Genomic DNA, 13876 nt, shown 5'->3' on the forward strand with positions numbered 1-13876 from the left:
TTACAATAAACCCATTCTCATTGACATATTTTCCGATTCTTTCGTCAGATCTAACAAATCACCATAAAAGGCTATATTCTTTCACACAGCCTCCGTCTGGAAACCCTGTGGATATTTACAGATAAACTGTGTTCATGTTTCCAAACAGTGGATAACAGTCACAGGTTGTCGGAAACAGTTTTTTGTACTCATTTGATTCAGGAGTCAGCTGTCATACGGTGAATTGAATGTGCTGCTTCTTCCTGCTGCTCTGTGTACAGAGTGATGCTGAGAGAGGGGATCCCTGTGCAGGGAAAGAGACACCTCACGCTCGCAGGGCAGCACTGACCACATTTTCCCACTGAATGAAAGCTAAGGTTTACCCAAGAAGTCGCAAGATTTGTCGCTGTGCACTTCTTCTGAACACAAGCCGCTAGAGGGATTGTAAAATTACAAAATCAAGAGACTTCCTAAGTTAGAAACACAGTTTTGTGTGTGCACCTGCATGTTAGCGGGACAGAGAAGCACACGGCAGAATCAATATAGAGGAAACATATGAAATTGTATTCCCCTTTCTTGGACCCCTGTGCCCATAATGCCCATAAGAGAATCCGGCCCTGGCATTAATGTGTGTACTGTGGAAAGAGAGCAAACATTTCATTGTACAGCTGTAAAATATCAATAAAGGGCTTTTATTATGTATACTGTGACTATGCAGTCTATTGTTTCCATAGCAAATACTTTATTAACCGTCAGCTGTTAAAACCATTAAAACTCTTCTGTGTAGTGTATTTGGATTAAATGGTATTCTTTTGGGTCCCATCCACCAGGTTCTTTGCAGGTATGTAAAAAAACAGAATTTCATATTTATGACCATATTTTATGTCTTAATTTACTTTCTCTAAGTTATAAGAAATAAGAAAGTGTTCTGTATAGATCTACATAATGCAATATATCAATGTTAGGGTAAATTTACAATTATACAATATGTATTGCTGTTCAGTGCAAACAGTGTTGATTTATTGTAGTCTCTTTTATTAGATATATGTTTCCCCGGCCGCCGCACGCTTCATCTTGACCGCTCTGTCGTTCATCATTTTGACCCGAAAGCACAAACATAAAAAGATCTTTTAAAGTTTGAATTAACGTAACTGGTTGTACTAACTGTATACAGTTTGTGAAAAATAAAATAGTTAATACAATTAGAAAATGTAAATATTTGTTATATTTTTGAAGTGTTAGAGAATTTCATCTTAATGCATGCAATGGTGTTTTAATTATTTTCAATGGTTAGAATTCACTATTTTCGTAAGAACTGTTTTTCTAGAGTTTTGGTCAACTTGAACACCTCTCAACACATTTACTAGACACTGCTGCTGTTACATGATGATCTCAGAGAAATATACTGCTATGTATTTTCAATAGTCCACAGTAACATTATTGTGCAAATTCATGATCAGAGTAAACTGCACATGTCTATTACAGTATGTGTTTGTGTGTGTGTGTGTGTGTGTGAACTCAACATGTGTGCATGTCTGTCACAGAGAGAGAGAGAGAGTCGTATTACTCTTGATCATTCTGCATGTGTTTTAAAGACTCTCTCTCTCGTGTGCTGGTGTTTGTTGGGTCCGGTCCGGTCCAGTTTGGTTGTGAATCTGTTCATTTTGATCAATCTAAGCCCAACAGCAACTACATGACAAAAGTTGTGTGACTACATCTTCAAGTCATTGCAAACACTGGATGTTAGTATCGCATACACATCATAAACAGGTATGTGTGTTAGTGTAGCTGACTATAGTCCTCAATGTCTGATAATAAATATGAGCAAGAATATAAAGTTTAAAGAATCTGGTGTAAAGTAAGGGTTGATCATCTTTCTCTCTTTGATTCTGACTGCTGAGAGATCCTAATTTTAGATCTCAGATAGAGTTTCTCCAGCTCAAATAGAAACTGTGCGTGTGTGCATGTGTGTCTATGTTTAAAGTGAATTTAATGACATTATATTTAGATAGAAAACATAATATTCCATGTATTATAACTGCATCACACAGAATAATATTTCTAGTGTGGAACATTATTTCAGCTTAAACAACTGAATACATCATTTCATTCTAGATGAAAAAATCAACATCTTTGTTTTTACTGCATTTCCTCATAGACGATTCTTGTTTCAACAGGAGAGGAATGTCAGAACTTTCTTTATCATCTAATGTAATAATTCTCCATTGATAAAGTTGAAATGTAAACTAGTTCAAATGTTAAGTCTTACAGTATTTAATGATATCATTAATAGATATCGGTGATTAAATTACACTTCAGAGTTTTGTAATTGTCACATACAGTATAATTGTACTCTCTATTATTTGTGTGTGTATATTCAGTCAGAATCATTCGTGTCATCAGTTTCTGTGATATAGATTCTCAAGGTAACTGAAGGCTGATGTCACACACAAACACACACATGCACACACGCACACACACGCGCACACACACGCACACAAACACACACACACATGCACACTCATGCACACACAGTACAGAAAGATTAAAGTCTTATGTAATGTTACAGTAATGTTCACATGTGATGTTGTGTAGGGAAATGAATCATGTTGTCATGTGCAGGTTTGGATTAACAGCTGAATCAGTGTGTGTCCATGGCTCAATATGATCAGTGAGTGTTTACAGCTCATAGCTTGTGAGCGTGTCTGGCATGTGTATGTGTGTGTGCATGTGTCTGCATGTGTGTGTGTGTGTGTCTGCATGTGTGTGTGCATATGTGTGTGCATGTGACTGCATGTGTGTGTGCATATGTGTGTGTGTGTGTGTGCGTTTGTCTGCATGTGTGTGTGTGTGCGTGTATAAGTGTGTGTGTATGTGTGTACATGTATCTGCATGTGCGTGCGTGTGTGTGTGCATGTGTGTGCGTGTGTGTGTGCGCGTGTGTGTGTGTGTGTGCGTGCGTGTGTGAGTGTGTGTGTGTGAGTAGGTGTGTGTGTGTGCGTGTGTGAGTGTGTGTGTGTGTGTACGTGTGTGTACATGTGTCTGCATGTGCGTGCATGTGTGTGTGTGCGTGTGTGTGTGTGTGTGTGTGTGTGTGTGCGTGTGTGACTGCATGTGTGTGTGCATATGTGTGTGTGTGTGTGTGCGTTTGCCTGCATGTCTGTGTGTGTGCGTGTATGAGTGTGTGTGTATGTGTGTACATGTGTCTACATGTGCGTGCGTGTGTGCATGTGTGTGCGTGTGTGTGTGTGTGTGTCTGTGTTTGTGTGTGCGTATATGTGTGTGTGCACATTATTTCACTGTGAGTAATTGTGTTGTGATTGTTCACAGATTGGAGGATAAAGACTCGCTGGATATTCATGACAACCCTCCAGCACCAGATAATGTTGTCAAAGAGGAAGACAACACTGTACGTACTGTATGTGTGTGTGTGTGTCTGTGTGAGGGACACACTGGTGGCTCACTGTCTCTTGTCCTCAGGTGTATTTTGTGTATGATGAAGAGGTTGAGGAAGAAGAAGCTCCTCCTCCTCCCACCCCCGAGCCTGTAGTTCAGATCAATGACAGGCCGCACAAATTTAAGGACCACTACTGCAAGAAACCCAAATTTTGTGATGTTTGTGCGCGAATGATCGTTCGTAAGTTCACGCATCACAGTCAGTCACCTGTAATTTGTCAGAGAGTTTGTTTTGATCATATTTGCAGAAACATGTAAATAATACACGTGTCAAAAGACACTCATAGATCAGGTGTGTGTGTACTTCACAATGATCAGTGATCAGATGAGAATGAATGACATCATGTCAGCAGCACACAGTGAGGAGTTTGATCATGAAGAACACATGAGATGATTGTGTAACTGTGCTCTTTAGCATCACAATACAGATACATGCGACCGGATGACACGCACACACGTGTTCTTTACTGTAGAAGATGACTTCATGTGTGTTCAGCAGGAATCATGCTGTGTGTTTGGTAACTGAAACGGATTCTGTCTCTCTTCTTTCAGTCAATAATAAATTTGCCCTGCGCTGCAAAAACTGCAAAACAAACATTCATCACTCGTGTCAGTCGTATGTGCAGTTCCAGAGATGCTTCGGGAAAATAGTGAGATGACTTATTTTCATCACTCATCGTTGTGTTCTAAAGATGAATCATTCTTTCTTTGTAGAAACCTGAATGAAAGAATGTGACATGTTATTCTGAGATCATGAGATTTTATTTCAATAATTATCATATCACCAGATGTAGAAAGAATCATTTTTAGCTAAAAATAATAAACAATCATCAGTCATATCTAACTGAACTTTGCAACAATGAAAGAATGGAATAGAAAGGTAAAAAAAGATCATATTTTGTTTTGTACTTTTGTCCTTTCATTATTTTTCTTTCAATGTACTGCTGTTTTGTTTTTCAGGTTTAGTTCAGTCAATAGTTTTACTGTCTCAATTTCAACTCAGCTTAAGGCAACATTTCTGCGTGCGGTTTAGTTTTTTATAATAACATGTGTGTGGATTTGATGTTTGGATAGTTTTGTTAGAGTATGATATGTGTGTGTGTGTGTGTGTGTGTGTGTGTGTCAGCCTCCCGGCTTCAGACGGGCCTACAGCTCTCCTCTCTATGATCAAGAGATCAATAATCCAGGTGAGCGTCATACTGTTCTCCATCTGAAGAATAAAACATAAGTGTGTGAAGTGTGTGTGTGTGTGTAGGTCAGCAGAACCGGACGGACCCGGTGTACGACACACTGAGAGTGGGTGTGATCATGGCCAATAAAGAGAGGAAGAAAGGATCAGAAGACAAGAAGAATGTAAGTGTCATCAAACATTGGAGAAGATCTTGAGGAAGGTGATGTTGAACTCATGAGGATTGTCTTCTGTAGATGATGATGATGATGATGGAGGAGGAAGAAGCCCAACAGCCTAAAGAGGATGAAGAGGGAGGTGAAGGTGAGTTTGAACACCAGATGTCTGTTGATTGACTCCTTCAGAGAGATCATAACCGGTACAGAAACATGTCTGTGTTCTGTAGCGTGGCTTCTTTCTTCATGTCACAGTGTTGTTTTGGTCGTTCTCACCGCCATCGCTTTATTCAGTCAGATTTTGGTTTAAGTGAAACCGCTTGGAGATGATCTTGTAGAATGAAGACACGTGTGTTGCCGTGTTTTTCTTTTGTTGTGAATCTGAATGAAACTCTGTAGATATTTTTAGTCTGTGAACAGCTGAGAGATGCTGTATTTGTGTTTCAAAGAGAACATGTGACCCTACTAAAGTCAAGCGCTTGAACTTGAATCTGACTCAAGGTTAAAACACAAAATCTTTCTGTGAAAGACAACAATGACCGTGAAGTAGGTCGCCTTAGCACTTTAACAATTCCTTACATTTAACCCTTTATACAAAGTTTATTATCAGTAAACAGTTTTGAAATCAAAGTAAATCATCTATTTATATGTCTGTGTCACACTGTCAGTGCTGTGACATACATCAACATACATAGAAACCACACAAAGAGCTGACTGTAGTGGTGATAGAGAAACAACACAACTCTTCAAACCTTCACACGCTCTGTCTGTCTTTGTCAGGAAAACAAGATGGAGATAAGAAAGACAAGACGGCCACAGATGACAAGGTCAGATTAATGCATCACACATTCATTCTCATGTTTGTCTCGTGTTGAATCAACTGAAGATGGACACGGTTGTCCTTGATATTCTGTGATTGAGTGACAGACAGACGCTGGTGTGAAAGTGTGACGAATACTGACACCTGTTGACAAGAATGCAGCATTACTCTCTCTCTCTCTCTCTCTCTCTCTCTCACACACACACTCTATATGCATTATACTGTATGATTCTTTTAATAATGTGTGTGTAAAAAGTGATGAGTTGTGTTGTGTTTGATTGTAGAATAAGAAGCAGCAGCAGACGTTCAGTCAGTCTCACTATTATCTGGCTTTATATCGATTTAAAGCCATTGAGAAAGATGACCTGGACTTCCAGTGAGTGTCTGTCTCTTCACATTCCACACACACGCACACACACACACATACACACACATGCACACACACTCTAGATTTGATATGTATTTGTGTTTCAGTCCAGGAGATCGCATCACAGTTCTGGATGACTCTAATGAAGAGTGGTGGAGGGTGAGTTTCTTTCATCTGTTGTGATGGATTCAAGCCTAATTGACTTTTTTATAAAGACGGACATCATGTACGATCTTGCTGATGTGGTCTGGAAACAACCGGAGGTCTGGAAAACGTCTTGGTTACGTATGTAACCTCAGTTCCCTGATGGAGGGAACGAGACGTTGTGTCGAGAACGACAGATGGGGTTCGCCCTTGAGAACCAATCAACTCTGACTACTATAGAAAAGGCCAATGAAATTTGGCGAATGCAATTTGCATGCCGGGCTCCGCCCCCGGAAATCTGGTATAAAAGGAGGCCGGCGTGCAGCATTCACTTACCTTTTGTTCTGAAGAGCCTGAGACCTCTCATGACTGCAGCAGAATACAATACGTGTTTGTGGCATAAGGGACACAACGTCTCGTTCCCTCCATCAGGGAACTGAGGTTACATACGTAACCAAGACGTTCCCTTTCTGTCGGTCTCTCGACGTTGTGTCGAAAACGACAGATGGGGTTGCCTATGGAAAACGCCACAACGCTGAATCGCGTCACAATCTCTAGCGAAGCGACGGTAACAAGCCTGGGCGTGTCATCTCGAAGCTTTCGTGAGACTGTAACCTTCCAGTGTGGTGGTCGGGGGGTTCCAGAGCTTTCTTGGAGAAAGATGGGTACAGCCCTGACCGGTAACCTTTCACGGACGGGGCCTTAGCTCTCTATAGGCGAGAGGCCGTCCGGATCAGTTTACACCGGGTAACCGCGACTCTTAATCAGAGAAGCGCTACAGAGGCCACCTCCTACCCGTGGGGAGGAATATGGTGGATAAAAGTATGGTCTCGTCCTTGGAGGAGAACGCATGGAATGTGCGGACTGGGTAGTTAACCGCGAGGTGGAGGTCCACCTGGGGAAGTTCATGGGTTACCATGTGTGGGAACCATAGTCATGAGAGTATAGCAGACGGAACAACCCACGGTGGGGGTGTTACTGCGTCTGACAGCACCAGGCCGGTTAGAACTATCTGTGATAGGTCATATGGTATCCCGGCCTAAGGGAAAGGTTGCTCTGCCCAACCAATCCGCAGGGGGTGCTTTGCTTAGTGATGGATGGAATGCCTGTTCTTAACCAGAGTCTGGGTAAGAAGGGAGGCTGGTGAGGTACCAATTTTCTTAGCCATGTGATTGGGTAAGAAGAAAAGGTATATATAGCACACTGACCCAACCTGCTGGAGGGTGGGATGGTGCTTTCGCAGGCATACGCCCTCCCGGATGCCAGTCCTACATGTCGCCACGTAGGACGTGGGCTGACACCGGGTTTACGCGAAGATTGTAAAACCTTGCGAAGGTGGTGGGCGTAGCCCAACCCGCAGCCCTACAAATGTCTGCTAGAGACGCGCCTCTGGCCAATGCCCATGAGGAGGCCAGACCCCGTGTGGAGTGAGCCGTAACCGACAATGGGCATGGGAGATTCTGTGATCGGTATGCCGTCGTAACGGCATCCACGATCCAGTGCGCTAATCTCTGCTTGGAGACAGCCTTCCCCTTCTGCTGTCCTCCAAAACAGACAAAGAGCTGGTCAGAGCTGCGGAAGCTCTGTGTGCGGTCTAAGTAGAGGCGCAGTGCGCGTACTGGACACAACACGGACCGGGTTGGGTCTTCCTCCCCGATGGGGAGCGCCTGCAAGTTCACCACTTGGTCCCGAAAGGGAGTAGTGGGAACTTTGGGGACGTATCCGAGCCTGGGTCTCAGGACAACGTGAGAGTTACCAGGCCCGAATTCAAGGCAATCCGGGGACACAGAGAATGCTTGGAGGTCCCCTACCCTCTTGAAGGAGGCGAGCGCCAACAGAAGGGCCGTCTTACTCGTCAGGTGAGGAAGATCGGAAGCTTCAAGGGGCTCGAAGGGAGGCCTGGATAGGCCCCCCAGGACCACGTTAAGGTCCCAAGAGGGTACGGAGCGGAGACGAGGCGGGTTCCGCCTTCTCGCGCCCCTTAGGAACCTGGTGATCAGGTCGTGTTGTCCTAGAGACCTTCCATCAGGAAGGACAACACGATACCGATCGAGCATCTCTGTGGGTCTGCTCCTTGGGAGAGACACCAGGATGAGAAGAGGCGCCATTTGTAAGCGTATAACCGCCTAGTGGATGGCGCTCTGGCCTGTGCAATGGTTTCAGCCACAGCGGGGTGTAACCTGCTCAGGATCTCCTCGTCCCGTCCAGAGACCAGACATGGAGGTTCCAAAGGTCTGGTCTGGGATGCCATAACGTGCCCATCCCCTGAGAGAGCAGGTCCTCTGTCAGGGGAATGGGCCAGGGGGGAGGTGTTGTCAAGAGCATCAGCTCTGAGAACCAAGTGCGGTTGGGCCAGTACGGCGCAACCATTAACACTTGTTGCTCCTCTTCCCTGACCTTGCACAGTGTGTGTGCAAGGAGGCTCACTGGGGGGAAGGCGTACTTCCGCTTGTCCCGCGGCCAGCTGTCCATACCGAGAGACCGACAGAAAGGGAACATGTGCTGTGTAAAAACATCTTAGAAAAACATTTTAGATTTACATCTATGGTAATATCTGACAGACATCTTCTACATGTCTATATGACATCTGACCGGAGATCTATTGCAGATGAGCAAACAATACAAAAGTACATCTTGTATATGTGCAATCATACGTCATGTCATGTCAGAAATATTGTATGTATCATATTCATCAGTTTACTACAATATCAAAATTCTGTCATTATTTACTCGTATTTGGAAGAATGTGTGAAGAATACGAAGAGTTTCTTTGGCATTACTGACAACCACAGAGTTAACTTACTGTGTGTGTGTGTGTGTGTGCGTGTGTGTGTGTTATAGGGTAAGATCGGTGAGAAGACGGGTTACCTGCCCATGACCTACATCATCCGTGTGCGCGCAGGAGAGCGTGCGTATAAAGTGACTCGATCTTTTGTGGGAAACAGAGAGATGGGTCAGATCACACTGAAGAAAGATCAGGTCAGAACACACAACACACAACACACAACACACAACACACACAAACAACACACACACGCACACACACAACACACACACACACACACACACACACACACACACACACACACACACACAAACAACACACAAACACCTACACACACACACACACACACACACACACACACACACACACACACACACACACACCACACACACACAAACAACACACGACACACAACACACACACACACACACACACACACACACAAACAACACACAAACACCTACACACACACACACACACACACACACACACAAACAACACACAAACACAAACACCTACACACACACACACACACACACACCTACACACACACAACACACACACAACACACCACACACACAACACACGACACACAACACACACACACACACACACACACACACAAACAACACACAAACACCTACACACACCCACACACACACACACACCTACACACACACAACACACACACACAACACACAACACAACACACACACACACACACACACACATACACACACACACACACACAACACACACACACACAAACAACACACAAACACCTACACACTCAAACACACACACACACACACACACACACACACACAACACAACACACACACACACACACACACACACACACAAACAACACACAAACACAAACACCTACACACACACACACACACACACACACACACACACACACCTACACACACACACACAACACACACACACAACACAACACACACACACACACACACATAAACACACACAACACACACACACAAACAACACACAAACACCTACACACTCACACACACACACACACACACACACACAACACACAACACACTCACACACACACACAAACAACACACAAACACAAACACCTACACACACACACAAACACACACCTACACACACACAACACACACACAACACACCACACACACACACACAAACAACACACAAACACAAACACCTACACCTACACACACACACACACACACACACAAACACACACACACAACACAACACACACACACACACACACAACACACAACACACAACACACACACACACACACACACACACACACACACACAACACACACACCTACACACACAACACACACACACCTACACACACACACACACACACACACCTACACACACACACACACACACACACACACACAACACACACACACACACACACAACACACACAGAACATGAGATGTGAAGTGTTATATTAGTGGCTGATTAAATCTCTCTCTCTTCATGTGTAGATTGTGGTGAAGAAAGGAGAAGAAGTGAACGGATATCTGAAGGTCAGCACTGGACGTAAACTGGGCTTCTTTCCCGCTGATCTACTGCAGGAGATCTGAACACACGTGACACTGATGTGATGTCATCACGAGAGGAGAATTACAGTCAAACAAGTGTCCCACTTCATATACTATCCATACTAAATACTCTTCACATTTACATTGAGGGTGTTCACAGAGAGAGACTGACACTCGCCACCAGAGGGCAGTCCACTGAATGACGCGTCATTAAACTGTACAGTAAACATCACACAAGTCACATGTGTGTGTGTGTGTGTGTGTGTATATATTCAGTATATATTCAGTATATCACATAGGTCTACATACATTCAGTGCAGAGAGTATAAGCAGTGATGAAGTAAAGATCATAAACACACAGGCTGAGACAGCGTTGACACCTTCATTCAGGCTGTGCTTCGTCTCTCACGCCATCATGTTTTTGTGTGTGTGAAATCATATATATCTGTTACTATAATGGATGAATATTATAGTTTTGTTAGTTATTGAAAAGTTTTTAAGATTTAATATATTATGTTAAACAAATAAAAAAATGAATCCTGAGTGTCATCAGTCATGTATGTGTGTTTGATTTCCTTCTTATCTTTACATTTACACTCATCTCACATGCTTTATATCTCATTACAGCCCAACTGGAAACAGTTCCTACAAATCTTTTATAGTTAAATATTGCGTCAAATAAAAACTGTATGATAATGTGTGTATTAAATGCGCACGAGACATGTGTGTGACATGTAAAGTGATGGATGACAGTATTTCTCTGTATAAAGCTGCAATGTGTTACCATGTTTTTTTTATCATTTTATAATTTATTGGTTTCTTTTTAATGCTATATATAAAATTAATTATTTTTTTGCAGTTTTTGTTTAATATTATAATTTTAATGCATTAAACTTATTTCACTTTATTTTTGAGGCAACATTACAGTTTTTCCATTCGTTTTCGAATTATTTTGTGGTCAATTGTTAATTTGATTTCAATGTACAGTACTGTAAACTTTGCTGTAGTTTTGTATTAGGTTTGCCAGTAACTTACTGTAGATTTGATTAACACTTTTGTTTTAAACATAAACTTTCTTATATTTGCTTTCATAAAACAACACTAAATATCCTAGGTCACTTTTCTTATTATGTAAATGTTTAGTCATCTTAAATGTTTTGTTTTCATTTTAGGACTTGTGGTTCCAACGCTTCAAAGTCCAGGGTTTTTTAATAAGATTTTGGTAAATTTCTTGAAAGAAGGTCTGTGGTGAACAAAACCTCAACATTTTTTCACGTTTTATTCTATGACATGAAACAGATCAGGTATAGCCCTCTTGACATTTTTTAAAGCTTTAGTGGGTCTTAAAAACGGCAGTTGCTAAAATGTTGCTAAAAGCGACTTCTTCCTTTGTCGGCGACGTTAGACGTCATCTCGCATATAACACAACATGGACACAAATCTCTTGAAACATAGATGCAGATTCATTCATTTTTAATAAAGTTTGAAATAGTTGTAGGAGGTTTGGTGGTAGTGACATTGATATAGAGCGACCTTAAGTAAAGTCTGTTTATAGGATCGTAAGCTTTTTACTTCTGATGATTGTATTTTGGCTTCAAAAAGAGCATATATTGTGTAATCTGTAAAAATGATCTTGATAGACAAAACTGTCAAATATCATAAACCTTTGTTCATCACAGAACTTCTTTTAGGTGATCTTCATATGGGGAAATGCATACGCTTTGGGTTGAGAGAACCAGCACTGCCTTTACTTGCAAGATGGCCTACAAAAGTATGCATCTCTGAGCCCCTCCAAGACACGTCTCCTCTGTGCGCAGCTTTCATCACCGTCATTCTCTGGAAAAACAAGCCTGTGGTTCACATGCAGCCAAGGGATAATGGAAGCTAGAGATCTTAATGTTAATAGCGCTGTCAATATAGATATTTCTCTTAAACAAACGCTTTCCTGTAGCTCATTGGTAAGAGCATTGTGTTAAAAACGCAAGGTTGTGTGTTTGATCCCAGGGGATTGTAAATGCCTATGTATAATGTATATGATAATGCAATGTAAGTCGCTTTGGATAAAAGCGTCTGCCAAATGCCTAAATGTAAATGTAAATGCATGGATTCACTTCAAAAGACCTTTGTTGTGGAGCAGGTCTTTGATCTATGGATGTCATTTTGGAGCTTCAACAAATAAGCCCCCGTTCACTTCCATTCTGCTTGGAAGAAAAGGATATGAGGTATTATAACTTGAAGAACATCATCTTCAGTCAGGATGCCTTGAGGGGAGGAAAACACGCGGAAATCTTGATTCAGTACTACAATAGCACTGCGTCAGGTGAAGTTGTTGTCATTAAGTCATGTAGCAGATGCTTTTATCCAAAGTGACTGGTCCTGTGAGAATCACTCTCATGTCATGGTCCTGCCTCTTCTTGTCATGATTTTCAAGTCTTGAGGCAGGATCATGACATACCCATGTGTTTTTTCTGGAGAAAGGGTATTTTTTAGCCCCGCCCCCTTGTATCCCATTAGTGTTCATCCCTCTCACCTGTCCCATTCTCTTCCCGCTTGTTCCCATTAGTGTTGAGTCGCCCTCCCTGCGTCATTATCCCTGGTTAGTGTTCCCCTTTATAAGCCCCGTGTAGTCATTGCCACTAGTCGATTCATTATCTCCCGTATCCTGTCGATATGTTTCCTGCCCGTTTGCCAAACCCTTGGATTACCTTGTCCCGTTGTGTGTTGGATTATAGCGTTCCCTTCGCATTGGACTTAATATTTACATTTTCCTTGTACTTGGACTTTGTTTTATTTCCCCTTCTTTGTTCAGTTCGTCGTGTTTTCCCCACTGTGGGGTTTTATTTTGTATAATAAAGTTTTGTGTTTACCCTGTGTCTGCCTGCACTTGGGTTCTGTCTCCACAAACGTGAATTCTCAGACTTGTGTCTTTTCCTGTGTTTGTTTAGACAATCTGCAAAAACATACAGACTGACTGAGAGGATGTTACAAGATCATGACAGATAAAGATGAAAACAAGACAACACCCCATAGTGCAGATCAGATACTGAGAGAAACTGTGTGTGTGTGTAGGTGTGTGTACGTGCTTGTGTGTGTGTGTGTGTGTGTGTGCATGTGCTTGTGTGTGTGAGCAGCAGTAGTTTGTGTACAAACACATGAGAGTGTTAAAGAGATGTGGAAGAGTTGTGTGTTTGTACAGTAGATGGTCCAGAGGGAACTCTCAGTCTCTCTCCCATGAGTCTTTGCTTCTGTGTGTTTAGAGACAAACGTCTTTCTCACGACACTGTGAGGATGTGATGACATCTCATATGATCTCTGAGGCTTCATGACTCACAATAACACTCAACATCTCTGCTTTTTCACTTGATTCTAATGAAAACTGCCGTCAGCTGATATTTTATGACATACACCAAAGTTGA

The 13876-nt window shown here is 42.3% G+C and overlaps 1 protein-coding gene across 1 annotated transcript; it reads left to right on the forward strand.

The window, feature by feature from the left end:
• Positions 1–1589: 1589 nt before the first annotated feature.
• On the forward strand, positions 1590–11002 carry stac3 (SH3 and cysteine rich domain 3). The gene is made up of 13 exons (XM_056755468.1): positions 1590–1749; positions 2602–2650; positions 3310–3388; positions 3460–3616; positions 3988–4085; positions 4562–4622; positions 4691–4788; positions 4861–4927; positions 5560–5606; positions 5884–5975; positions 6074–6125; positions 8952–9089; positions 10404–11002. Exons 2-13 carry the CDS (start codon positions 2634–2636, stop codon positions 10500–10502), a joined length of 1005 nt encoding a protein of 334 aa, XP_056611446.1. The 5' UTR covers positions 1590–1749; positions 2602–2633; the 3' UTR covers positions 10503–11002.
• Positions 11003–13876: the final 2874 nt, after the last annotated feature.

This window comes from Triplophysa dalaica, chromosome 8 (genome assembly GCF_015846415.1).
Source record: "Triplophysa dalaica isolate WHDGS20190420 chromosome 8, ASM1584641v1, whole genome shotgun sequence".
Classification (NCBI taxonomy): Eukaryota; Metazoa; Chordata; class Actinopteri; order Cypriniformes; family Nemacheilidae; genus Triplophysa; species Triplophysa dalaica.